Source organism: Falco biarmicus, chromosome 6, assembly GCF_023638135.1.
Source record: "Falco biarmicus isolate bFalBia1 chromosome 6, bFalBia1.pri, whole genome shotgun sequence".
NCBI lineage: Eukaryota > Metazoa > Chordata > Aves > Falconiformes > Falconidae > Falco > Falco biarmicus.
In genome coordinates this window covers 78,774,408-78,802,287 of record NC_079293.1, presented here as the reverse complement: position 1 = coordinate 78,802,287, position 27,880 = coordinate 78,774,408, and the positions used below count along the sequence as shown (strand labels likewise).

The following is a 27,880-nucleotide window of genomic DNA, read 5'->3' as shown; positions in this document are numbered from 1 at the left end:
TTCTTTTGCACAGATGAAAGGAAAAAGTACACAGTCAAATTATGAGGCTTTAAGTATGGCTCCAATGGAAGAAGAGTATTTTACTGATTCGATGAAAGCTAAGCTATTGATGTTCAAAGCTAATAGGGCAAAGATAAAACATCAAATACATACAGACTGGAGTCACATAATAAATTTAAGGATTATTTAGTAAGAGACAAAGCTCAAGTGATACTAATGGTATAGGGGTTTTTTAATTGTAATTTTATTGCAAAAGTAGCTTGTCTTGCAAAGAATATGTTAGTGGAACACTGTACATTGCATAAACTTAACATATGCATAAATCTTTGTGGACTTGTAGTTTTGGCACACAAATGTAGTGTGAATATGCTCTGTTTTGTAAAGTGCAGAAGGCGCTATGCAAGTTCGCCACTGAGCACGTGCTGTTAAGGTTGAGCTGAAGTTTCCTAAACCCATACCTGTTTCTAAATGAAATTGAACTACAACACAGTTAAAAACAATCTAATCTCCCAAACATCCAGTTATCCAAAAAATCTTGACCTTGAATTTGTGGAATTCTACCCTTTCAATTAGTTCCTCTAATGCCCCATGACCTGCAAAAAATACACTTGGTGTCCTTGGTAGACTGACTGCCACCTAGAAAAATTAACAGATTGTTCTCCGTCAGTTTTGCTTGAGATAATATGTAGCTGTTAATGACACCTTGCATAGTTACAACCAGCTCTTGTACTTCAGCTGTCTGGAAGGCATGCCTTGAATGTCTGGAACAGGTATTTGTAGTGCTATTTTCCAGTGAACTGAGCCCAAGTGAAGAGAAGAATACACTCCTGATTATTAAATGGAGATTGGCTGAATGTGTTTGTCACTTTTGAAAATTAGATAATACATTTTAGAGTAAAAGTAATGCAACCTTTGCTGTTTGAGAGCATCCATCTATGTTGACTATTCTGCTCATTAGTTCTTCTAATGTTCTTGTGATGAAAATGACTGTAAAAGCTTTTTTGCAAAAGACTACCAGGATGAAAACTTAAGATCTATCAAAAACAATTTTGAAAGAATAAACTTCAACAAGCCAAATATGATGGAGTTTCTAGTCCTTCCTTGTGTGCTTCAATCTCAGAAGAAATATTAAAGGCTGTGAAGGAATTGGTATTTGATCGTTACAAGTATGTGGTATCCGTACTAATTGTGGAAAAGGCAGGTCAGGCAATAAATGTAAGCAAACACATTACCCGCAATATCTTTTGCAAATTGAAAATAGTTTTTATAACTGTGTGTTATGTAGTAGGCGTTCATCCGCATTCAGCAGCGTAGCTAATTTGAGTTGGTCTTGAAGCCAACTCAAGGTTCTTTATGGAGAGTAATATACCAGGCGATGGGTTAAGGTACTGCTGTGATTCTACCTAACCCTGTGAAGCTGGTTGTCTTTTTTTAATTCAGTAACAGTGGTAAGCAGCCTGTGCTGCTCTTCCCTGTCAATGGGTTATTACTGCTGTGTGCTGTGCCAGTATAGTTACATGTCTGCTGTGAGTTTTCTTTTTCCAATGTACTTTGATATCCAGCTGGGTCATCACATCCAGTGCAAAATGCTGTGCAGTTGTAGTGTGGGGTGACATGGAAAGGTACAGGTGGCAAGGAAAGGGATGGAAACTCTTTCAACTGTAGCTGCTACCAAAGGTGCTTCTGGCACTATAAATTAACATTAGTGATCTGAACTTGGCACACCCAAAAGAAAAGCATTCTTAGACTTTCCTGTGTTGGATATAAATTTGTATGTATTGCAAGCTCCCACTGGCATTCAAAACACTTAGGTATCTTGCGGAGCGTCAGAGCGTACTTCTGTTTAGGAGTGTTCATCATCAGCTCTTAAACCTCGATGAAACCATACCTGGTTTTAGCAGGTTACATGAAACAATGTTTGAAGGGTTGTCAGCTTCAGTAATGAAGCTGGTCTGAGGGGCCTGCATCTACCTGCTACTCTGGTGCTGTCTCACAGCATGCTGCCTCAGAAGTTGTACTTTGACAAGAGGAGCTGAGGGTTAAAAGAGATTACTGAAATGGTCCGAGTTAACTTTTTCCCCTCTGAGGAATGTGTTTATTCCAGCAGTCAATTCACACATTTTAGCTTTGAAAAGAATTTAATCAGAAAAGCAGAGAGCCCAGTAAACAGTCACAAGTAGACTGGTGGAGTAAGCTGGAGGTGGAGGAGTGGGGGACGTGACACCTTAGTTGTATATGTTCCCAAAACTAGTGTCTATTCACATTGATTTTGAAGGGGTGCTGTTAGAGTACATTAAAGTGCTAACAAGTGAACATCACAGAGAACTGAGTTTTTGCCGTAGAAATTTTTGGATCTGTGGGGGTGGGAGTTTCACTGTGAAGCAAGGATGTGTATTTCAACATCAAACAAGACTTGTTCATTCTCACTGTAATTTTGCAATTGTTATTTCTGCTTGTAACTTTCATAATGCAGTTCTGTCAGCATTTATATAATACTGTGTTCTTTAAACGAACAAAAAACTGTGCAGTATATAGATTCACAGTTTTTTCTTTTCTTTAGGTTGCCAGCAGATGGATCTGGGATGTTCAAAGAGACACTTGGATTTCAGCTAAATGTGAAACTGAAATTAGCTTAAATATAAGGCCCAATTCTTAGATTTAGTAAGTCTTATTAATGCTGCCCTAGGTGGAAACAATCCCTTGAAAACACCCCTGACCTGGAAGGACTATCCTGGTTTGGTTCTATTTCATGCCTGTTTTAACCCAGTGATTAAAAACTCGGTCATGCTCTCAGAAGACTTAACCCAGTGGACATCCTTGAGGTTACTGCTGGAAGCTGTTAGTCCTTATCTATGCCAAACAATACCAAAATGGGAAATTTGCTTGCTCCTCTGTTCATAGCCCAGCATGTAAGTGTCCACCAAAATCATCTGAAGTTAATGTGCTGGCTGTGCATGTCAGTGACAAAGACTTACATTACCTAATCGCTCACAGATCCATCACAACTGCTAAATATGACAGACATGAGGCAGAATCCTGTCTGGAGCACAAGAAGATTGAGGATCTCTAGGCAGTGCAGTGCTGGTACAGTTGTTTTGTGCTCAACCTGTGACGAGACACTAACAAAAGCAGTGGCCAAGAACTAGAGAAAGCAGAACATAACATAAAGTTATGAGGTTGCTCTGATAGTTGAGGCTGAAATGAACATAGGAAAGATCCACAAACATGGGCAATCCAATTCCTTCTTCTTCTGGCCTGTCTGCAGTCAGATTAATTTTGGATAAAAGTGTGAAGAAGTGGAGAGGCTGCAGTGGGCACCAGCCTCTGCCAACCTGGCACCAAGCACAGACCCACCAGCCAAGAACCAAGCTTCTGAGGGTCCAGCAGGCAAGTTTGTTTTAAAACCTGCATTATAGTCTTTATAATCCTGTTCTTGATTCTAGCTTTTTGAATTGTAAAAGCCTTTTGAAAAAGGTCTGATGAAAAATTTATTACTGAGAGTTTTATAGCTCATTCCAGACTAAACAGCTTATGCCCCAAAATACAAAATAATTCCACTTACTTTTGGGCATCTAAAGGAGGAACAAAAGTGAGGAGCACAATGGGCCTACAATTTCATTCCTGTTCAGAGAAAGAAGACGCGCATATACACTGATTAAGTTGAATCTTACTAGTTTACAAAATATTCCTTAGAAATACCCTTGAAATGCCTTAGAAATTTCTTAGAATCACCCCTGCAGTGAAAATCAAGGCTATTCTGATAATCTGCAGTTGTGCATTTTATCCATTTGGATGATGTGATAAAATTATTGTATCCTTGATATGAAGTCAGCCATGTATTAGTACATCAGTAAGATGTGTAAGCCTGTTATTTATCTCCCAGACCAAGGCCAATGAAGAATGGTTAATCCTTGCCAGCACCTCCACACAAAAGGAAAACTACATCTCGGATGCAATCAGGATTCTGCTGCTGGTCTGCGAAGGGCTGAGTTTTGCAGTGTTCCTAAATGGACAACAAAGAGCTCGATATCGAGCAGGAGAGGGAAGGAAACGGGCACTTTTGTTAAAGAAGAGGTGATTTGTTACTGTGAGACAAGGAGACTCGCTTCATGATGTCTCAGAATTCACAGGCAGGAAAAGAGACTCCAGCTTTCTCCTAGAGACTAGGATTTCTGTAGAAAGTTTGGAACGCTTAGAGAGCTCATGTGTCTTTGAAGAAGTGGACTGTGAAACAGAGCATCAGAGCTGATGCTCTACAAAAGTGTGCTTAAGACCTCAGCATCAGGTATATGAGGTCAAGAAAATGTGACTGACAGGGCTCATTTTGTTGAAGGGTAACTAACAGAAAACTTGTGCAGAATGGCCAAGGAAAGAGAGTTCGGTAACCTGTTCATACCTACAGAGGCTGTGGAGCATGACGGGATGTGATGCCTGGAGAAGGTTCAGCTGTGGAGCCATAACAATGCCTGTTCAGTTTTCCAGATTTTTAGGATTTGGTAGTTTGACAGATTGGTTTTTGAAGCTGTTTGCAGGGGCAGAGCTAAACAGTGAGATGCTGGCAGGCAGGCACACAGATAGAGTCATTTCTCTTACCTGGTTTCTCTGCAGCTTCCACGCACACACTGGGATACATGCCCGCTCTGTAAGTAGCAAGCAGGATGAAAGTCTTTGTCTTCACAACTATCAGGCCTCCATCTGGCTAGATAGTACGGAAAATTGGTAAAAGGTTACAAGGTTCTAAAAAAATACATAGGTATACATATTTGCCTGATAATTTGGGCCAAATACAGGCATTTCTTTGCCAATATACCTATTTTCTTGGGGGAAAAAAAAGGCAAATATTGTCTTAAAGTCTAAGCCAGGATGCAGATAAACAGTGATAATGTTCTGAAGACTGCTGACTATTAAAGCAGGTCAGTCAAATGCTTTATTATATTGCTTGTTCTCACTTCCATTGATTCATGTGCTATTGTACAGCATTTCAAAGAAGTGTTATCCTAGTGCTTGATGTCGTATGCAAAAGCATGATGAACTGATTTCAAGGAGAACAGGATGGGTCCTGCACCTGGTGTTAGGGAAATGAATGGTGTTACCCATTCTATTTGTATTAAACAGCTGACACTTGTGTATCCTGCACTGATTTCATTCCACGCCTGCTGGGAAGGTAATACAGAGAAAGAAAGCAGCATGTGAAGGCTTTCTGCTTGTGTTAAGGTATTCATGTAACCAGGCAGCAAGGGAAGGAAGTAGGAAGTCTCCAAATTTCTCAGGATGGCTACAGCTCTTGTCAACGTACATTCTGAAGATACATGGAATGCTCATCTGCATGGACACATTTATAATACGCCTCCTTGAAGCAGAGTCCTCCCCTTCTAACTTGCAGTAAGTTCTTGTAGAAAGTGTAGATAAGGTTTAAAGCACTCTGGTGGCACCTGTGTCAATACAGCACAGTGTAACGGACCAAAAATGCACCAATTTGCAATGATGAACTGCTTTCCACCCTCCCACTGTTTTTGATAGTTCATAAAAATTATGATGTTAAAAAAAAAATAATCTGCGTGCTTTGAAACTAGACCTAGTTCCTGTACAGTCCACTATATTTTCAAAGTCTTATTTGAAGCTGTCTGCTTAGTCTGCCATTACTATCTGTGTAGGCCCATTACTCAGTACCATGTCTCTAGGTAGGCAATGTGCCTGTGGTGACTGGACCCAAGGCAGAGCTCACCCAAGGATGCCAATTTCAAATACTCTTTAAGTCTTCAATGGGAAGTGTAACCTTTAGCCGGTCCAGAGCAGATGACCACACCTCAATGGAGCAGTCTGCACAGGTCAAATCTGTTCATGTCAATGACTTCTTGGGCACAGTGTATGTGTAACTGGGTCACTGGTTTGGCAGATTTATATTTAACTGGTTGGATAAGATGATCCAGTGATCCCTCCTGGCCTGAAATTCTTTCAAGTCAGTGGAGATGGTGATAATTAACACCAGCTGAGGACTTCGCTCTGCACCTCAGCATGTAATCTTTGCTGAAAAGCCAGCAGGCTGGCATCTCTGAAAGCTGTGGTTTATACTTAAGATCATTTATATATTAAAGATTATGTCACTGTTAGCTAGTGGGCTAATGGCTCGCTCTGCTGAAAATCTGTCTCTGGGGATGGGGCTATCTTAACAAGGGCTTCGTCTTCTGAACATTCTTCTGAGTGTGCCAAGGATAGCAGCATGCACCCCTGGAAAAACTTCCTGGAAGTGTTTGAGAGCTGGTATCATGGGGTTTAGGAGAGGAAGTGGTACCACCTTCCAACGACATAAGGGGAGGACTGTGGTGTGGGAAGCATTTCTCAACTTCTAGAAAGTTCACAGACTTTGTCAGGGAGTATTAGTTTTGCCATATAATATGATATGACTAGAAGTGCTTTTATTCTGCTGTTTATCAGCTGATGCACAATGAAAACAGATAAACTACATATATGCCAGCAAATTTAAGGTGCCAGGGAGCAGTTCTGAGTGCTGTCGGGACAGTCTGGGTGGTGTTTTGGCCTGAGCCAGTAAGCACTTTCCCAAACAATTCTGAGGCACAGTCTAAATTTAGAATGGCCCAGGACTGCTCCCCATAGGCAACCTGGTACAGCCACTCTGTTTCGGGGTTATAGTTATGGGCACGGCGTATTCCATACCAGCAGGTCTCAGTGCCAGAGAACAGACCTACGTACATGTGCTTCACTGGTGGAGTCATTGAGTGCGGAGTGGTTAAAAAGGACTCCTTGAAAATGCCAGTTAAATGGCATCTTTCTTCTGAAAATCAAAGATGTGACGTTAGCTTCTGAACACAGTAGCTAGGCTGCACGCCTGTAACTCGGTCTCTGAGGTTGAAAGAATCAAGTGTATTTAGTAAAGCGCTGTGCTCCCTGCCTTTTACTGCTACTTTGTGCTCTAGATTCCCAGAGTTTCTACCTCTGCTTCACTTCCCTGGATGCTCTTGGATCTCTTACGTTAGTAAAAGCCATAGGTTGATGCACAGACTTGTCTTTTATGTCAATGATAGCTGCGTTTTCCACATGCTTTGTTCTGATAAGACTGTCATTCAGCAAAGCCTGCAGCTGGTTCATTTTCCTTCTGTTCTGTAAAAAGAAATCGATGTATAAGTGTTCATTCCCCTTCCCATTTATACTGGAAACCAGATCTTCCTCTGTGTGGATTCAGGAGTTTCAGCAGAAGTAATGCTAGGTCTCAGATAAGCAAAATAACAAAACAAAAATCCTGAAAACAAGAGAACAGCAGAATAGACCAGCAGGAAAATGCTTTCTCAGAAAGGACAAAAAGCCTCTCTCTTTCCGAGAGGCTGGGGGTGAGGGAGGTGGGACTATTTTCTCCGGCGGAAGTACACAGGTTCTTGTTCTTGTACTCAGAAAGGAAAAAGCCTTTCTCAGAAAGGACATAGAAATCCAGTTACATTTTTATAGTGTAAGTATTTCTGGGTGCTTTTTTTCCTGGCATTTAATTTTCCTCTCACTGACGAAACTGTCCACAGTGAAAACACTAAGAAATGAGATAAAACTTGCTACAACCAGCAGATCAGAGCAGAAATAGGAGGGCTGGGGGTGCTTCTGGGGCAGGCTTGACACAACCCCAAAATTACTTTCTTTTTAAATGGTCAGCATTAACATGGTTATTAGACCTCTGGGTCGCTGCAACACTGCTGGGGTGCTGCTTGGGAATAAATCTTACGTTTCTCTCATGGGATGGTCTCTCTGGCTGTCTGCATCAGCAACAACAGCAATCAGATGCTGATTAAACCTTCAGAGAATTGTCACCAGGCATCTTCTTTACTTCAGCCCTGCCCAGCCACTAGGTGCTGGCAAAAACTGCAGGCCAACAATTCTGTCTGTGCCATTGTGTCCGTGCCCCTGACACTAAGCACATGGACATGTGCTCAAATCATAATTAATTAGCAGAAAACTAGTATTTTTATTCTCACTAGAGCAAAGCCATATCACACATCAGGTTTCAGTTTTAGTTTTATGAAATCAGTATGACGTGATAATGTATGAAATCTTGTGATGGAATTTAGTAAACTAACTCTGGATAAACCTTGTGGCTTTATTGCTATGTGATCTAAAAGGGTTTATTTTAAACGAGGGTATTGGAAATGGCGTTAATATTGCAATTAGATAAAGCTGCGGCTTGCCAGGCAGCATAGGGGACGGCCTGTTAGAAGGACATCAGAGTAGAGCAGTTACTGTTCAGCCTGAGCGATGGGGGGGTGTTCGAATCGCAAAGCAGTGCGGCGAGGCCTGCCGGCGGGGTGACGGCCGCACGCCCGGCCCCACCAGAAGCCTGGCACAGGCCGCGGGGCGGCACGGCGGCGCCAGGCCCTACCGCTGCCCACAGCCCGCCTCGCCGTGCCAGGCGGCGGCCGGGCCGGGGCCCCGCACCCGGGCTGCCTCCCCCTCCCGCCCCGCGCCAGGCGGCTCACGGGGCCGCGCACGGCAGCTCCGCCGCCCGCACCGGCAGCGCCCGGCCCGCTCCGCCCCGGACCACCGCCCCGCTGAGGCGTCGCCAAAGCAACCCGCCCCCTCCCCCCGCTCACCCCCTGCACCTGCGCGCTGCGCCGCGGCTCCGCCACTCTCCCCATGGCGCCCCGCGCGCTGCCGGGGATGCTAGGAGCTGTAGTCTCCCGGCCTGTACGGCATAGACCTGGCGGGGCGCCCGGCCCGGCCCGGCCCTTCCTTTCAGGCTCAGTGCTGGAGGCGGCACGGCCTCTCACCTGCCCTGGAGGCAGCCTGTCCTCGCTCCTGATTGGCTCAGGCACCCAAGCGCTCCTTTTTCTGATTGGTGGGAAGACCACGGAGCCGAGGGGAGGGCGCCCAGGTTTGGGTTGCCATGGCAGGGAAGGACGCTGGTCGGCCTGGCGCGGAGGGATCCGCCCGTGCCTCCGCCCTGCCTCTCCTCAAGGACGGCAGCCAGTGAGTGCTGGCCCTGGAGCCGGGGAGTCGCGTCGCTGTTCCACCGGGCGGCCCCTGCTCTTTCCGAGAGGCTGGGGGTGAGGGAGGTGGGACTATTTTCTCCGGCGGAAGTACACAGGGTGCGTGAGGCTCAGAAACTGCCTAGCCGGCGCCGCCATCTTGCCTGGGGTGGGAGGTTACCATGTGGCGAGGCTGTGGCTCCCACCGCAGCTGTTTCCCCCCTCCCCTGGGATCTCCCGGAGCCTCGCGGGAGCCGGTGAGGGAGCCCGGAACGGGGGCGGGACGGGAGTGGGGCTGTGCTGCCGGCCCTGGCCTCCCCTCGGCCTGCTGGCACTGGCCTCAGCGAACTGGGTCCCTGCGGCCTGAGGGGGCCCGGCCTCTCCCTCTCACCGGCGTGGCCGCCATCGCACCCTCCCAGGTGGAGGGGTCAGGCCCGTGCCCGTGGGCTCTCCCTATGCGTGCACGTTATCTGTTAGCTTAGCATTTGCACAAGGTTCTGTTCATAGAGCTGCCCTGTTTGCCCTAGAGGCTGATTCTCTCCTCGTGCTTTGGCCTGGCGCCTGAGGGAATTGGAGGAGACCAAGCCCCCGTAAAGGCAGCCGGCTGTGGTTGCAAAGGGTGACATCCGTGTGTGCTGGGGGGATGGTGAACACATGGGCCTACAGGCATGACCCGTATAAGGCTTTCCTCAGAAAGTGGTTTTTGAGAGGACTGAGGCATGTGTGAGGATCTTTACTGTTTGTCACAGAAACGACTGAAATCTGTCTTCTCAAAGCTGCCGCAAACATGCGTGTTTGGGCAAAGTCTGTGAAAGGGAGAAATAGTGTGAAATAGGGACAATGGACATCAATTGTGATTGTATGTGTCTGCTCAAGGAATGTGGGTATGGTGACTGGTCACGGGTGTGGTGTCTGGTCACATAGTCACACAGCTTTGAGGAGACACCTACCCTTCTTCCTCTAACAAAGGGGCTATTTATAAAGAGGATGAGAAAAGGATGAGAGACATTCCAATGTTATCTAGAGGGAGGGAGTGCTAAGTGTTCTTGCTGGAGAAGATCAGATGGTCACAAGGACATGAATCACCTACAAACCCGCAAGACCACCACATTCCAGGCAAAGGACTGATAAGCTAATTAACATACGAAGCGAGAGTAAGCGGGTTTAGGTAATGAATATGTATATGTGTTAATTGAATATTCATTTGTTTTATTGTATAAATGTGAGGTGGTTCGTCACTTCGGGCATGCACGCTTGTGGAGGAGCGATCCCCCGTGCATCTGCGCGCAATAAACATACCTACTTTATAACTTTCGAGTTATAGAGTCTATATTCCGTACGTCATTTTGGTGAGCCAGGCAGGAGGATTTCTGTTCGGCTGAGGGACCAGCTGCGGAGTGGACGCTCCTAGGCGCGCCCTGGGAGATTTCCTCGGAGGAGCCTCCTCTTCTCAGCTGTTCACCCGGGAGCAGAAGAAAAACCCCTGGATTCACGGATAAAACGGTATGTTTAGAAATGGGGTGGCTGGTGAAACGCACGGAGACGTCCAGCACGCAGCGTAGTCCCCAGGAGGAAAGGTACCTTTTTTTACTGAACAGGACTCATGAAGCAAGAGAAACTGTCTTTAAAAAAATTACTGAGACAAAGCTGTACTGCTGACAGCAAAGTAGGATGCAGATATATCTAGCAAGACATTTTAGGCAGGGTTATTCTCAGAGTTTGATCGTAGAACAGGTGTCCTAATACAGAACAGCCAGCCTGCTCACAGGCTTTAGCATTTGTGGGCTGCTACTGTTAGATTAATTTCAGATCTTGTTTTATCCTCTCAGCATTTGGAAATCCTTTACTGTATTTCTGTGCTAACATGTGATTAAACTTTTAAGACCTGCAAAACAGCTGGTGTCTCATGTAAGTAGGGTCTGCCTTTCCCAACCACAGAGACTTGGCATCTCCTAGCAAGAGTCCAAACAAAACAGAGGGAAAAAAAAGATTAATATTCAGTGGCAACTTGAGTTATGACAACTGGGGGGGGAAAAATATGCAGCTAGAGACTACCACTTGTTGTTTCTTTAAGGCGGATTGCTACAGCAGACACATTTTCTGTGTTTGCTCTGTTTTGTCTCTTCTCTTATCCATGGTGATGAGAGCAAACATCTCTTTTGTGCTCCCAGAAAGGCTCAGTCTTTCTTTGTAAGATGGATGGAGTCTTAATACTAGTTACAGAAAACAGATGGAAAGGAAGCTAGTGCGGTGGGTTTGTTTGTTTTGTAAGCTTAGAAACTATTAATATATGTATTTTCTTTCATCTTAAGCTTGTCCAGGGATTTACAACATCCCTATCTCAGAAGAACAGAACTGCTTTGAGCAGAGGGAAATCTGCAAAAGATGGCCTGAAGCAGAAGCTCGTGACACCTTTGCAGGTAGGTAGGATATATTGCTCGTAGGAAGGTGTGTTGACTTGTCTTAATACCAAATTTGTAGCACCTCAGGTATCTGGATGTTCTTAAGTCCTCACTGTTTGCCTTTTTATTTTATATCAGAAATTGGTTCAGTGCTAATCGGAGCATGCTTGCTGTTATTTATCTGTGTAGGTAATATAGTGCACGGTGTCCTTTAATTACTCATTGCAGGATGAAGAATAAACTGTGAGAATCCTTTCCCTGCTCCTCAGAGACCATGAGGTCGGGTAGGCTTTACAGCATTCCCTGGAGCTTAGTAGACCTGGGCCGTCTGGAAAAGGGGGAGATCATGTTCAGAGCAGGGGACTTGTCACAGGGAATAACAGCCTCCATGGCAGGCACGACACTGCAGAAGCCACAGGACACGCAGACAAAAAAAATCTTCATTTCCCAATGGAGAGGGGCAGGATACCTGCTTTCCAAACCATGTTGCAGTGTCCCAATTGTAAGCCTCTATTTTACTCTGTGTCTTTTGTCTCCTCTGTATAGAGAAGGCAGGAAATCATGTTAGAGGAAGTGCCCAGTACCCTGCCATAATGCTAAGGCTAGTATTTATTTCTGGTTTTGGAAACTGTCTTACAAGGGCTGAAAAGAATACAGTAGAGGATTCGGATGTTGCGACCTATTCCACTGTGAATCTTTTAGATTTCCTTGTGTCTGGTGAAAGAACAGAATCTCACAAAATCATGCAGGAGGGAAGGAAATCCTTTGATGCCATGTGCGTTACATTGCCTTTTTTTCCTTGCTTTGGTTTGGACTGGATTACATGGCAGAAGTGAGGATTTTCTTTTTATGGAAGCAGGTGGAGTGAAGGACATGAGCTTGCAAGTTTGAGGAAGGAAATTTTCAAAACTTCACTGGGCAAGGCCCTGAGCAATCTTGTTTATGAGGTTAGCTGTTCTTCAAGCAGGTGGGACCGGATGACCTCCAGAGGCCTTTCCAATGTGTGCTTTCCTGTGGTTTCTGACTCTTTCAGTCAGAAAAGACAGGAAAGCATTTCTGTGAGGAGGCAGGAATACCGAGACAAATGTGTCTATCAGTGCATAAGGGCATGGAATATGAAATGAAACGAAGATGTAGATTAAAGACTTCACCTTGAACCAATGGTAAGAGATTTGAATCTGCAGTCTGGAGAGATCAGTTGGGAGTCAGATAGCTTTTAAGAGTTTATGCTGTCCAACCCAGCACTTCAGTGACACTATCTTGTACAAAAAAATGTTGTTCTCTTGTAAGAATACCTAATTTGGAGAGCTGTAGATTCTTTTAAATAGATGTTGCCAAAAATAATTGAAGAACATATTTTTTCATAGCTGAAAGACCTGTCTGAAGAGTGTGGAGGTCAGTGTCTCTGCAGAATTAAGCTTTTCTTTTAGTCCACTCTTTACCTAAGTAATTTTGTGAATATGTCATATTCTGAAAGCAGTGTGTCTCCAGTGAATCTGAAATGAACAGAAGTTTAAATGGAAGATCCTGTAAAGGGCATTTTGCCTCTGTGGTTCTACTGTCTCTTATAAATAGATCCAAATACACTGATGCATGTACAATAATGGAGATAGAATTTCCTGGCTGAAGCTCAGAGTTGGTATGCCAGCACAAGCTTCGTCTCTTAAAAGTAACTTTAAAAAACACTAGAATGCAACTTTCCTATGGTGGAATATAGCAGTTATTTGAAACTGACTTCTGTGTAATTGAAAAAGGCACAAAGGGAAGAAGTAAAAGTCAGGAGGTGGAATCTGATAACTCTGAAATGTTTTCAAAGCTGACAAGCATTCTGGAACAATTTGTGAAACGCTTTGTTCTCTGAAACAAAACGTGCTGTCCATTGCTGATAGAGATGAGGACAGACAGTTGCTATCAGAGGGATAATCTGACTATAAACGTGATACTTCATCTCTCTTTAACTTGTTGTGATAGGAAAATGCTGCTGGTATCAGCATTTCAAATTCCTTTAGAGATTTGTTTTGTTGTTTGGTGGGAATTGTAAGAATGCTAGGTTTTTGCTGTTTATACAATAGTTCTATAAGTTTATGAATTTTTTAATGTTTCTCCCAGACTAGGCTGATATGTAGTGTGAATAACTCAGAAACTCCCTGGCTACCAAGATTTACGTGTCCAAGACTTGTGAGAGAACATGATCAGCAAAGCCCTTGGCAGGTGACTGACTCTTAACATTCCTTCAGCTGTAGATTCTACTGTGAAGAACCAAAGTTCAGGACACATGAAACCAGTACATGTAAGTGGGATCCCAGAGTATTTGAGTGTAATTGAACTCCTGTCTTGGAACTGCCCACCTAATAACACTGAAGTGATCTGGTTGGTCTGTGTGCCAGGACTGCCATCCCTGGCATGTGCCTGCATTCAGTTGTGAGTCCTCCTTGGCAGGAACTTTGTGCTTTAGTCTGTCCCTCCTAGGCATGCTCAGAAATAGGTATTATAGGAAGATGTGTGTGCTCTGTCCTTCCTGTCAGCTTCTTGTAGGCTGAGTCTGTCTAGTGTTCAAGTATTGTATGAATCTTCCAGAGGAATCCCAAAAGTTAGTGCTGGTTAGCAGTGTTAGCACATTCAGAAATTATATTGCAGCCTGTTTTACGTATGCACGAGTAGGCTGCTGACTCAGTAAGCAGCAGCCTGATAGTACAATAGGTGCTTAAATGGTGAGTGGGTGGAATTGGACCTATATCTATATCTTTGTTCAGAGTGTCTAAATCATTAAAATCATGGCTTTAAACTGGGATATCCCCATCTCCATTGTTTCATCTGTGTGAAATGTTGTCCATCTATCCTGAAGTATTCTTGACAACTGCTACAAGGATGTTTTGTTGCACTTCGTGCACAGAAATAACGAAGCATCATGATGTGAAGATGCTAGGTGAACTTCTTACCGTTCTATCCCAGGTTGTAGCTTGATTGTGGAACCTAGATGAGAACCTGATCTTTGTAAAGCAGGTTGGCTTTTTATGCAGACCTATATCTTTTTTTTTTTCTGTTTATCCAGAGGTTCTCCTCAGCACCAGCAAAGAGTGGCGCAGAAAATACTTTTGAATGCAGTAGACGTTTTGGGAAGGAAAATAATACCAAAGATTTGCTACCACAGAGAGACTTCTGTCGTGCAAAGGTATGTGTGGAGGAATGAAATGGAATGGAAGGAATGAAGGGAGGAATGAAAACTGGTTATTTTCTAAGTCCTGTAAAATCTGGGATATATTTGTCATTGGGAAGGGGAACAAAGAACTCTGGAAATAGCAATCCAGTTTTTGGGGGGTTTTATCAAGCCTTGCATCCTTTTGAGACAGCTTTATTGAGTTCACTTTGGTATGTGGAAAAGTTTCCCATAAAACCTTAAAACAAGCTTGTGACTAGTTAGAATCATGGACTCGTGGAACAGCCCAGGCTGGAAGAGGCCTCTAAAGATCATGTGATCCAACCTTTCATGGGAAAGGGACACTAGATGAGATTGTCTAGTACCCTGTCCAATCACATCTTGAAAATCTCCAGTGATGGGGACTCCACCACATCTCTGGGGAGATTGTTCCAGTGAATGATTGATCCCACTGTAAAAAATTTTTCTTATATTAAAATGAAAACTTTCCCAACACAATTTATACCCGTTGCCCTTTATCTTCTCCATGTGGCTCCTTGTGAAGAGTGCGCCTCTGTCGTCTTTGTAGTCAGCCTTTCAGTACTGGCGTACTGTGATGAGGTTCCCCCTGAGCCTTCTCTTCTCCAGGGACAAGATACCTAACTCACGCAGCTGAAGGAGACCTAACTCCTTTGGTTCTGTAAGGACTCTTCAGAGGTCTATCATCCAGAAGAGAACTTTTCACCTGTTCACCAGTGTGTGTTCTGAGTATGTTCTGCTAGTGGTTCTTCTCAGCTGGAGAGATGGCCATGTCTCCCTGGTGCTGTTACGGTACTGGTTTTAGAAAGGTTCTGTGATTACGTGAGGTAGATCTATCAGATGTAATGCAACATGCTGGTTGTTTCAAATAGTAGGATGAAAGGGTCTTAAAACATGCCAGAAATTCAGCTTTCCCCTTTCTGATTTGCTTTTGGCTTGGTTTTTTGTGCTGCTTGTCTTTTCCCTGCTTGCTCTGATATATGATGTCCCGCTCATCTCAGGATAAAGCTGCCTGTTGGAGTGTGAAGCTGGTCAGTGGGGTCAAGGCATACATGACTGGGAACTACACTGCTTGTTGGGATTAAAAATTAGTATTAAGTACAGGGAGTAGCAGCCTAATTTTTCATTCTGTGCATCAAATGCATTCCTTGAGTCTTGTGCTGCCACTGGCATGGTAGACAGTGTGTGATGTGCAGAAATGCGATGACTGTAGCTCAGTTTTTAAATGGCATGAGAAGGTCACTGCAGGGATGACTTTGAATTAATCTATGGGAACCATGGGAGGTAGGCAGCAGGTCAAACAGATAAAGTTTGAATGTTTCAGCCCTGCCTCTGGCTTAGGTCTAAGTAAAACCAGGTCACTTGGGGATTAATTTGTGTTGGTATGAATATTTAGTATGGATGTACAAGATAAATTTTGCTGTGGAAATAATATTTTTTGTGAACTTGTCATGGTTTAACCCAACGGGCAGCTAACCACTACACAGCCGCTCACTCCCCACCCCCTCCAGTGGGACAGGGGAGAGAGCTGGGGGGGAGTCGGGAAGAGGGGAATTAATGGGTTGAGATAAAGCCAGATTAATAGGACAGAAAAGGAAGGGAAAATAATAATAATAATTATAAAAGAATTAGAATATACAAAACAAGTGTTGCACAGTGCATTTGCTCGCTACCCACCGACTGATGCCCAGCCAGTTCCCAAGCAGCAGCCCCCAGTCAGCTTTCTTCCCAGTTTATATATTGAATGATGTCCTATGGTGTGGAATATCCCTTTGGCCAGTCTGGGTCACCTGTCCTGGCTGTGTGTCCCCTCCCAGCTTCTTGGGCCCCCCAGCCTGCTCACTGGTGGGGTGGGGTGAGAAGCTGAAAAGTCCTTACTTGTTGCTAAGCAGTGTTCACACTAAAACATCAGTGTGTTATCAACATCATTCTCATCCTAAATCCAAAGCACAGCACTGTACCTAGCTACTAGGAAGAAAATTAACTCTATCCCAGCCAAAACCAGGGCAACTTGTGGCTTATAAAAGCTTGTGATTGACTCATGAAGAAAAGATCCCTCTGGTTAACCCACGGAGTTGGTGCTGCCTGATCACAGGGGAGATACCCCCATTGCATGTGTGCTCTAATCTCACCTGGAGGGACTCCATCCCCAAGTGGTAGCCAAATGTGGTTTGTATTCCTTGTCCTTCTTGGCCAGAGCACAGGAGTTGCAGTAAGAAGCCACATGTTATAAGACCTGTTTAAAAATCAAATTGACAACAGCAGTGTGTTGCAAGGGCTGTTCTTAAATCACGTTCTAGTGTCCTGATATTCACAATGCAGGGAACAGCTTCTGCCTATCCTGATCTTCAGAAAGAGTAAGGTGAAGATGATGCTAAAGAACTTGGCTGATGTCACAACAGTAACAGAGATTTAAAATACAAATTTGTGAGCAGGGGCAGCAGTGAGGGAGTTTACTACTTTGGAGGGTTTTTTTCTCATTAGCTTTCCTCTTATACTTCACTGGTTTCTTCTGTTTTTCCTTTTACACTTTTATGAATTCCTTGGGGTTTTTTATGATTCCTTGATTTATTTGATTGCTATTTGTATAGCATGGCTATATTGAAAGTGAAGGTGTGGAGAGGTTCCTTGGCTATCTTCGTTGGGCACACGTGAGCAACAGTAGGAAGGACCAAGTGGTGGTGCAGTCGCAGTGAGGAGCAGCCAAGGAGATATATGGTCTGGTCTCACTGAACGTATACATTCCAGTTCTTCCAATGCTCTTCTGTTGCTATGTTTAACCTAACTGTTAAGAACAGGTCTCCCAAGCATATGCCTGCCTGTGCTATTCTTCCAGCTGGGTTGTGGTATAATAATGCCATTAATCACAACACAAGTCATTATGTTGAATTTGAAAGTAATTCTAACCCTTATTCTAAGTCCTGCTTTTACTTCATGTATGTTTTGGATGTTTTGTTAGAGAGCACCTGATGAAGACATTATTGCTTCTGTTCAGTGCATCTTGGACAGAGAAAGTTATTTTGTAAGGGTAAGAAGTAGTTTCTCTTTCCTCATTTGCTGTGTGTTTTCCTGCATGTCAATGTTTTTTTCCTCTCCCTCAGTGATTCATAAAATGTCAATTGTATTAGTGAAAAACTAAATCTGTAAGTACAAGTTACCGGCCTCAGTCTTCTTGGGGTAGGGCTGAAATGATAACCCTAAAAATGAGCTTAGGAATCATCTGTCTTTGACTTATGTGCCCCTCTGCACCTAACATTTGTTCTGTGGATGATGGTGGGCCTGCAAATGGAGGGCAGGAGTGCCGATCTGATCTAGCAGATTGCCAGTGCTGCAGGGAGAAAGTCCTTCTCCTGCTGCCTGTCTTGCAGTCCGGTGCTTATCAGAGCCCTGCTCTGAAGTGATTTCAATCCACTAACCTGGTGGGGGAAAGTGAATGTTTTTCTGCCAGTCTTGCACTACAGCTTAAAAAATTAAAGTCTGAATGCCAGAGCTTGAGCCAGGGGGAGCTTGGAAACAAGCGGTAGGAAGTGGAGAGAGGGAAGAGAAGAAAGAAGGGCTGGAAAACAGTCTTTGCAGCAGTGACCAGTCAGATCGCATCACCCAAGCTGCATGGCTTCACCTATGGAATCTTTAATGTGGTTGGCCAACAGGTTGTATGGTTTTTATTTTCAATTTCTGTCTTAGGAGGTGGACACATATTTGAGGCACAGTGATTTCTTAAATCTGAGAAAGAAGGAGATCCTGTACAAGAAATGGCTTGAGGATGTTTCAGAGCCACTGCTGCAGAAAATTGAACACAAAATGGACAGCCAGTCAAGCAAAGAAATACAGAAAAGGAAAGAAGAACAACTCTCTCTCTATTTAGACTACTGTAAAAAGAAGGTATGGAAGAGAAGTAAATTTCTGTCAAGGAGAGCGTTGCATACAGAGGGTGTAGACAGGATCAAGGTTTTAGCTGTTACTTGCTGTTCCATTGAGTAGCCTGGAGTTAGGTATGCTTTACCTGTAACTTACTCTTTCCAAGGACTTCTGTAATGGTGACACACATCGCTACAGCTGTTTAAGTTCACCATCTGATGGGAACTGCATTGTTCGTGAGCATGTGCTGGGATCTGAATGTGGTGAGATGCCACGATTTAGTGTATTTCCCTCTGTGGGATGGACCACTTAGAGGGAAAACCTTGAGCCCTTTCAGCTGAAACCAAAGGCTGGGTCTGTGAGCAGGGAGTATACCATGCTCTCATGTCTCAGGAGTTCAGCTAGAGCAGTACTGCAATATGTTGGCAGAGCAGGAGTGAAACAATTTCGTGGCCTTGGATGCTACTGGTCAAGCTTTATAAAAGAAAAAAGGTGGGAACAGGGAGACACAGACAATTTTCTTAAGTCTGCGTGCATGTTAATAGACCCAGCTCATGGATTCTGTAGTTCCACGTGTTTCAGTACTCACAAAAACTGCAGTCACTGTAGGAAATACTTGTTGGTTTTCTTGATTTTGCTCTGCTGTTGAGTGTCAGATCCCATGACTCAACTTTCTGCAACTTAGGAATGGATATATAGAGCAGTAAGAGCAGTTACATAATCTGCCACAAACAGAATAGTATTTTACACAGAGCAGGCTTTTGTTGTCAGTGGAAACCACTGCACATTGGAGTTATGAGACTGTAAGCAAGCTTCCCATCCAGAAATGAAAATGCCATTGGAGGTGTGTTATTTTAATGAGAGCAAATTACCTCTTTTTCAGAGAGATGTGAAAGACCCATGCATTTAAACTGCATGTAATAACAAAGAGCTGAACCAGCCGTACTGCTGAAGTCCTGGGATGTAGGATATGCTGGGTGTACTGTACATATCTGGGTCTGCATCAGTCCACCTTGCAAGCTTCTGTGTCAGGTCAGGACTTTGCTGGGTGTCCTCCGAAAGCAGTGGCTGGTGTACTGGGTGGGATGTGTCCTTCTCCCTGAACAAGCCCAGCACCAGTGATCAGCCTCCACCTTTTCTCCTTGCTCTGTGGTGTCGGTTCTATCATCAGCATGACTGAAAAGCAGGCTGAAGCCTTTCAGAGTAACAGGACAATTAATTTGCAGGACAGTTAATTTGCATAAGTTTGCATTAATTGTGGCAGCATATGATAAATTTTGCAGAACTTAAGACAATTCTGTGGATTGGTTAATACACTGATTTCTGGCTGTGCATTTTTTCCCCACTCCCTTTTTGTCCATTTTCTCTTGCTCTCTTCCCTGCTATTTGGCTTCTCCTTGTCCTGTTCCCTGGATCTTTTCACCTTCCTGTGCCTCTGTCACCAGTCTGTTCCCTCTTCCTGTATCTATTCTGCTTTCCTCTCTGTCTCCCTCCACTCAACTCTTTTACTCCATCCCCAAGTCTCACTACTTTGCCCCTTCTGTCAGACTTCTGTCCAGTGCTGTGTCTCCCTCTCCTTGTTGCTTCTGATGATTCCTCCAAATTCTCCACTGTCTTCTGCTTTTCAGAACTGCTTTCTTCCCCTTTCCTCCATTCTCCTCCTCCCTCTAACACTCCTCACTGTTCTTCCAGGCTCCTCCATCGCAGTCTTTCTGTCAGCTTACTTTTCTGCCTCTTTTTCCATGCCATCTGCGCCTTCCTCCTTTACCTCCCTTCCTTGACTCTCCTTTGTTCCACTGACCTGCTTGTATGTGGGGGTCTTGCCTTAAATCTGCCTCCTTTTCACCCCCTTTCTCACCTCCTCCTTACCTCCAGCCTCAGGGGTGTGGATTGCAGGTGCACGATAAGTTGGTTGGTCGCCGATAAGCTGGTTGGTCGCTGTGTGAAGATGGCAGCAGTGCTGCTTTTCTTCTGGCACCAGCAGATGTGCACACCGAAGCCTGCAGGGAGGAAGAAGTTTCCCTGGCATGGGTTGCTGCTGTGTTAGCCACAACTTAGCTTCTGGTAGTCCAGGATACTGTAGGCATTGTATGCTGAAATGCTGCAGAGTAAGAGACCCTTTTGACTCACTTTTAAGAGCAGGCTGTTACTCAGCTTTCTGCCAAGGGGTGTGTGCGTGATAATGCATCGACTGCAGGAAGGGATCAAACATGGGGTGCACTGCACAGCACCTAGCACAGCTGACTGAGGTCTCAGCACATGTTGTGACGGGTTGGTATGTAGTAATAAACCAAGTGGTGGCACTAAAACTCTGCAAATTGAGGCATGTTAGGGCTCAAAGCTTTCCAGGGGAAGAAACAGGAGACAGTGGGTGCGGCTGCTGCTTGCTCCCTGGGAAACGGCCAGATCCTGGGGAGCAGAGGCCGCTGCAGAGGCAGCAATGTTCATGCTTAGCAGTAGCTGAAACCCCATGGAAGCTGCCCAGGTGTTTGCTGAGTGTCTGGGAACAGCAGAGGCCCTTGGGGCCCAACTCACTTGCCCACCTTCAACATAGTCACATCTTAAACATACTGCAGATCTCACTTTGTTTGGTTTGGACTCTTGCAGTGCTCCTGAACTGTTCAGGTCAAAGTATGGCTTTTCTAAATCTTAACTTGAAATCACGTCCACAGATTGCCAAAAAGAACTGTGTATGGCTGAGATCTAGAAGGCCATGGGCTGAATGCTTCCTTCCTTCCTGGGACCCCCCTGGAGAATCATCTGCACAAGGAAGCTGAAAAAACTATCTCCAAGGTTTTGGAAGAATGACTGAAAATATTAGGGAGAAGTATTTTACATGCTTGCCCCATTCTTACTATTCTTAGGGCATTGTTTGTGGCCTCTGCTCTTTTATCTTTCCTTCTGGTTTTGTGTTCTCCTCTGTACAGCTCTTATTTGATGCAATTTAGATGAGTCCTGGCTTATTGGCTGTAAACAGTTTGGAGACAAGTGGTTGTAATTGACCTTTCTCAGCATCAGGTTTGATCAGTGTGTTGACCTTGGTCTCTGTTCAGCTTCTTGGTAGCCTGTTTGATCAGGTGACCTTTGGTCTTGGCCTCAACAGTGAACGCCAAGTGGGGGTACTTGGTGTTCCCCGGCTAACTCTGGTCATAGGGAACTTGAACTGCAGGATTTGTTGCCCGCGGAGTCCTTGATGAGACGGAGCTGTGGTCTGGACCATCAGGTATGGTTCAGCTCTTTACTCCTCTATACAGATAGAAAAGCAGGCTAACCACGGGGCTTGGAGCTCGCATCTCGCAGGCCAGTGACCTGCCCAGAGCTATGGCCGGTGAGGGCTCTGTCACTTCATTTTTTTCTTTCTTTTCTTCTTAATACCTGTTTCCTTCTCTGTCAAAACATTTTCCCTTGAATGAAATTCCCATTTTCTTGACAGCCCTAGTATTTTAGCTTGTAATTATTTCTGGATGCTTCATGAAATAATTTATTACATATTTATGCCCATGATAAATTAAAATGGGTGGAGGAATTTTCCTGTGACATTTCAGTCACCTTCTTTCTGAGGTGCAGCGTGTGAAAATTCAGGCGGCCTTCTCCCCGCCAGCTCTGGTGCTGAGTTCGTAGCATGCCTGGCTGTGTAGTACCTAGGCTGGCTGCTCTCTCGCTGGTTTATCACCAATAGCTTTTGAGACCTGACCCAGTACCGGCTTCTCCCACAGGGCTACGTGGCTTTGGAAACTTATGACCCATCAGAGTATGACCCGTTCTTCCTGAAGACCCATACGGACTGCTGGAAGGTGGGATGGCCCGTTACCCCCTGAGGTTTAGAGGCACCCTTTGACCAGCAGGAAGGGCAGGGTTAGGAGGCAGAGCATGTTACTGACGTGCTGCTATGGGGCTGGTGTACAGCAACACATGATGGTTTCATTAATAAATACAGGTCCCAGCTCCTACTGCGTTTAAGCTCAAGAGCGTTTGAAAAGGGTTTTCACTGGGAACATGGTTTGGATCCATACTAAGCCCAGATTTGGAGGCACAGTAGGCAATGGCAGGGGGATGTTTGTTTTCCTTATCTCAAATTCATTGTGGCAACCTGGGAAGTGTCATGTCTAATGAGGGTTGGTGAGCTCCCGGGCAAGCTGGGTGTGTGCTTTGTAGAAGGAAATAATCTGACAGTTCAGGTGATCTTTACAGAAGCTCACTGTGGTAACAAAATAGAAGAGTTAGGTTGGACTGACACAAATCCATGAAGTAAAAGTCTCTAAATCCCTTCTGGGTGCTGTGAGCCCTTAGCAGCTGTGGGGACTGAGCCGATACTTCATTGCAGTCATGTGCCACGCAGGGTTCATCAGTATCAGCTGCCCTCCAGGAGCTCAGCTCTCATATCTCTGGTCTAACTTTGTGGCAGAGTTGTTGAATGTGTTATGGCCTGCCTGAGGAGCTGAGATGCTCAGCACTTCTCAGGCCACTCAAGTCTGTGTCTCATGGTTTTACTCATAAAAAATGAGGCTGATGCTCCTTCCCTGCTAATCAATGGTACTTTGCCAGTCATCTCCGACTTTGGTCTTTTGAGGCTCTCTGACAAAGTGCTTGTGTTGGTGCATAAGCATGAAATAACTGTCTCTGTCACAGGTTTCAATACCACCTTTACAGGATCCTCTGTTAAAAGACATTCAAAGAAAATTAATTGAGACGGGCATTATCAAGCAGTGTGAGACAGGTATTTTGAAAAATCGTTATCCCTTGGAAGTGTTTCATAAGAGGGCACCACCCTTGCTCGTGACAGTAGATGCTCACATGAAGCCCTTGTTTCTTTCTTGCCAGGAAGACCATGCTCTACCAGAGAGCTGAACAAACTGAGCAGAGCAGAACTGCCACAGCTTCCCTTGGGCCGGCAAGGCATGGATGCAGCCCAGTGGCTGAAGGTGCCACACGCCTACATCGCGAGCGAGGTCCACCAAAGGAAGAGGCAAGAGCTAATGTGGTGTTTACTGAGAGGCAGCACAACAGCTACGGTGGATGAGGCCTCTCCTTGGCTGCATAGCAGAGTATTTGCTAAAACTTAAATTTCATGGTGAATTCTGCTTTGTTGTGTATTTCTCCTGAGAAAGGAGTGTTGGTGAAGGGAAAGCCTTCAGGTATGGATTGGACAGCAGGTTGTATTAGAGCAGAGCATTGATGGTCAAGCTGAGCCTTGCAATAAAGTGGCTTTTGGTGGGGTTTCCTGCATTTTCTGCTTGCAGCCTGGCAGGCAGGCCTGCATGTCAAGCTGTGGAATATCTCCTGGACGCTTTATTGGAAGATCTGAAAGGGTTTAGTGTTCATACTTGCTTTGGATTTTGGGGGTTGTTTTGCTATCAGTTTCTAGATTTTTGGGAGCAGAGCGAGGTCCCCTACTTGTATCACAGGCTGGTTGAGGTTGAAAGGGACCTCTGGAGGTGATCTTGTCCAACCCCCCAGCTAAAGCAGGGCCACCTAGAGCCAGTTGCCTAGGTCCATACCCAGACAGCTTTTGAATATCTCCCAGGGATGGAGACTCCACAGCCTCCCCGGGCAGCCTGTGGCAGTGCTTGGTCACCCTCACAGCAGCGGAGTGTTTCCTGGTGTTCAGATGGTGCTTCCTGTGGTTCAGTGTGTGCCCATGGCCTCTGGTTCTGTCACTGGACACCACTGAAAAGAGCCTGGCTCTGTCCTCTGTGTACCCTCCCTTCAGGGGTTTGTTGCACAATGATGAGATTCCCCCTGAGCCTTCTCCAGGCTGAACTGTCCCAGCTCTCTAGGCCTTGTCTCCTATTTGCTCTTTGACCACTGAGATAAGGTTACATGTCCTGGCTTAAGCCACCAGGCTGGTCCTGTACAGGAGCAGCCTGTGCTGAGGGAGCTGCGCACAACTCCAGTGCATTGCATCCTGTAGCTGAGCTTCATAACAGGCTTTTTTTTTTTTGGTGTACGGGCTGGTTGGACTCAGAATACAGTAGAGGTCACTAATGGTGGTGCAGCGGTGCAGCTGCCTAAGCTGAAAACACTAGAGCCCCAGCTAGCCCTGATAGAGAAGCATTTGGGATCAGTGAAGAGTGATTCTTATTTGTTGGGTTTTTGTAATTATGTTGGGTTTTTTAAAGTCCCAGTGCTTGGACTCGCCCCTTTTGAAAGCTCTCTGGTTCTGCCATTGCAGAGCACAACAGTTAAGGGAACTGCTGCTCCCCAGTGCCAACAGCGTTAAAGCTGAACTGGGCGCCTGATGTCCTTCCCGAGCCAAGCCCGCTCTCTCCCCACCAGCCCCTGCTGTGGCCCAGTGCTTTACCCCAGCATGTTTACAGCAGTTATGGGATAATGACACGTTCCAGGAGGAAAACTAGTCACACAAACATTTCCTGGAGTGACTCGGTGTGGGAACAAGCCAGTGCAGGAAGCCGCGCTGGGCTACAGCAGCCTTCGTGTTGCACAGACTGGCAATTGCTTTTACTTCTTTTTTAAGGCAGAAAGTCATCAGCCACCACAAAGGTGGCAAGAACCGATGATGGCACCTGTCCTCCAGCTGACTGCAGTGGCAAGCGCAGCCATCGGAAGGTACCAGCTGCAGAATATGTCACATCTTCTGCCACAGCAAGTGATAGCAGGCTGAGTCTTGGGGCAAACTGCAATAAACTCGCCGTCTGAAACTCACGGCTCTGAAGTGCCGTTACCCAGCAGCCAAAGAAGCGTTTGAGGTGCTGCTGCTGTTATTTCCAGCTCCAGTTCATGCTCAACAGGCCAAAACCTGCTGTTCTAGGACAGGGGTCCTCAAACTTTTTAAACAGGGGGCCGGCGCGCGGATGAAGTGGCAGGCAGTCATCTGCAGCTGCTTGGTTCGCCCCCCCCCCCAAGTACCAGGGGCCGGATTGAGGACCCTGGGGGCTGTATCCATCCCGTGGGCCGTAGTTTGAGGACCCCTGTTCTAGGAGGTTTGACTTAGGCTCAGCTCTGTGAACGTTCTGTGGGTTATAGGGTGACAGTCTTTGTATTAAAGGAGATGAGCTGGTGAGAGAAGTTAGAATAAAGTCTGGTATAGGCTTCTCTTTGCTGCAGTGCAGAATCTGTGTGCGACCCCCAGGTCTGGCAACAGCTACAGCTCCGGGTACTGCAGGAAGGGTGAAGGTCAGCAGTGGGCAGAGGGAGCAGCAAAGCTTGCTAAATTGTAGCTGTAATTGTTGCAATTTTTCATGAAGCTGAAAGAGGCCACCTTGAGATTTAGGAACAAACCCCCTCCTTGAGAAGAAGGTGCTCCTGGCCGTGTGCCTGGCCAGCAGACCGGTACGGGAGAGTGGCTTAGAAGGCACTGATAGGGAAATGATGGTTGGTTTTGTGCAAATCTTTATCAGAACTCCCAAAGTGAATGTCTTGCAAACTATTATTTGCAAAATAATGTTAGGCTACTACCAAGGTTTCAAAGGACTTTCTCCTGGAGGCAGTGTACAAGCAGTAAATCAAACTTTACCATACGTATTGAGTGTTCTGAGGAGGCAGGAAATAATGAGGGGGGAGGAGCGGGAAGTGTGCTTGTACAAAATGCCTGGCATTTTCCGGAAGGTCAGTGCTAAGCAACAAATGCTGTCAGCACCCTCTAACTCCGTTTCTCTCTTGTTCCAGTGTGGTCCCTGTCTCCCTGCGAGTGTGACTGCACAGCAGCTCTCGTGTCAAAGCCTGGAAACGGAATTTTCCCTCTGCTTGTACAAGAAGCTCCAGTCTCCCACTGCACAGACACCATCTCTCAAGAGTTGCCAAGATTTAGTTTTATTTAGGATTAGAAATACTGAACCACAGAAAACTGTTAAAAGTAACAGAGGTTTACTCAGCCCTGTAACAGGAGGGTACACAGATGGCAATCAGGTGTGAAACTGTCAGACATCAGCATGTATTGGTGCACCCATGGAAAACAAGAGCAGGGGCTGCTCAGAATTGCATGCTGTGCTTTTTCAACAAAGCAGTTTAAGGAGGCAGTAAAATGGTTACAATGTATCAAACTCTTTATAAACAAACTTTTTTTTTTTAAAACCATCTCTGATTTTGGTACCAAGAGACAGTTTTTGGTGTTCTATCAATCTTGTTCTACAGATTCATGTTGGGGTGACAGTTTCCCCCGAGCAAACCTTTTAAACTCGTAATAAACTCTTCCTGATTTTAATCCTGTAAGTTTTTCTCATTATTTCACATTCCCCTGTACAATAAAATATACTTTTTAAAAATCACTATGCATCAATAAACATCTGTAGACAAATTACATTAATAAACTTATATTTTACTCTCTATATACATGTTGGCAATGTCAAAAGCTTCAAGATTCACATCGAGGTCTGCAAGACCAAGGAAATGTACACAAATAACTTACGTTTAGGAAAAAAAACAAAAGCTGAAGAATATTTTTCCACATTATTGTGGGTCACAGTATTTAAAATATTTTTTCTAGTTATTTTTCACAACCACATTGTCTCAGCAGAGAATGATGAATCAAACTGAAGCAGAAAGAAAAAATCAAGTAGCAGTTACTGATTTCAGTGCAGAACTAAGTCAAGTAAAGAACTACACTTGATTCTTACAGAATATACAATATATCGGAGACTTCTCCAGTGCTAAGGCTTCTCCAGCATTTAATCTTAAAACTATCATCCTGAGACGGGAAGATTCCAGTGGATATCACCTTTCAGATTTCAAATGGAATGATTCTAGTTCTGAGCTTAAACCATTCCTCAGTCTATACGTCAGACTAAGTGGTAAAATATACATACATCTTGATGCCACACTTCTACTTAGTATTTTTTATGGCCCTGAAAATGGAAACATTGGCATCCAAAACCAAGATATTCCAACATAATAAAAAGGCACTGAACTATAGTACTGTATATACAGTAACATTTGTGTTTGCATAGATCAACAACAACTTTGAGCACTGCAACGAACTAAATGCAACCAGTAACTAAGAGGAAATACGGAAGCAGCAGGAACTCTTGCTTAATTAACCAGCATGGGGCAAGGAATCTTTTAAAAAAAAATGTTCAGGCTGTCAGCTTCAGTTGTCCTTCATAAATTAAAAAAAAGTGTTCTTAGAGGAGTGTTTTCTGATCAAAGAGCTGCAGGTCAAAACGAACCCAGACTTCACCTGTTGGAACTTCATGCAGCAGTAAATGTTTGGTCATGGGGCCTTTGCTTTCTTGTTCTGTTCTGATTTTTGCTACTGGAACTTCAGTGCGACCCAAAAAATCTGTTGGGTAAGCATGTAAGAAATTTCATTAAGCAAAGATGTTAAGCTTAGAAAATCTGAAGGTGTTGGATTAAGCAGCAATGCTGCATGGTACGTATTCAGTTCCAGAGCACTGCTCCCAAGCTTCATGTTTGAAAAGCCCACAGCCCTGTGTAAATTTTGTGAAGCGGTGACAAAAAAGAGCCTTTCTAGAAGACAAAAATGCTATGGAATTAGGATGGAAAACATGCCTTTATGTCACAACTTG

The 27,880-nt window shown here is 44.9% G+C and overlaps 2 protein-coding genes and 1 long non-coding RNA gene across 9 annotated transcripts in view; 1 reads left to right on the top strand and 2 right to left on the bottom strand.

Annotated features, from left to right (window-relative positions):
- Positions 1–12: 12 nt before the first annotated feature.
- Positions 13–8,721, bottom strand: LOC130151477 (uncharacterized). 2 transcript variants are annotated; one of them, XR_008822586.1, is made up of 2 exons: positions 8,598–8,721; positions 13–7,119 (listed from the first exon to the last, which is right to left on the bottom strand). It is a non-coding gene; the product is annotated as an uncharacterized LOC130151477 (long non-coding RNA). The 2 variants fall into 2 exon arrangements; XR_008822587.1 differs by having other exon boundaries at positions 13–7,114; positions 8,598–8,708.
- On the top strand, positions 8,600–26,559 carry FAM228B (family with sequence similarity 228 member B). Of its 5 annotated transcripts, none has more exons than XR_008822583.1 (10): positions 8,600–8,964; positions 11,276–11,383; positions 13,475–13,576; positions 14,418–14,537; positions 17,500–17,568; positions 18,225–18,422; positions 22,115–22,192; positions 23,028–23,115; positions 23,220–24,965; positions 26,025–26,559. XR_008822583.1 is itself a non-coding variant. In XM_056343801.1 (9 exons), exons 1-9 carry the CDS (start codon positions 8,632–8,634, stop codon positions 23,459–23,461), a joined length of 1,338 nt encoding a protein of 445 aa, XP_056199776.1. In that variant the 5' UTR covers positions 8,600–8,631; the 3' UTR covers positions 23,462–26,559. The 5 variants fall into 5 exon arrangements, 3 of the variants coding, with proteins under 3 accessions (XP_056199776.1, XP_056199778.1, XP_056199777.1); XR_008822584.1 differs by having other exon boundaries at positions 23,220–25,105; XM_056343801.1 differs by having other exon boundaries at positions 23,220–26,559.
- Positions 26,153–27,880, bottom strand: part of ITSN2 (intersectin 2) — an 87,888-nt gene continuing 86,160 nt past the window's right edge. For both annotated transcript variants that reach the window (XM_056343795.1, XM_056343796.1), the window contains exon 39: positions 26,153–27,633. In XM_056343795.1, the coding sequence (XP_056199770.1) occupies positions 27,476–27,633 (158 nt within the window). In that variant the 3' untranslated portion in view covers positions 26,153–27,475. The remainder of the gene's footprint in view (positions 27,634–27,880) is intronic.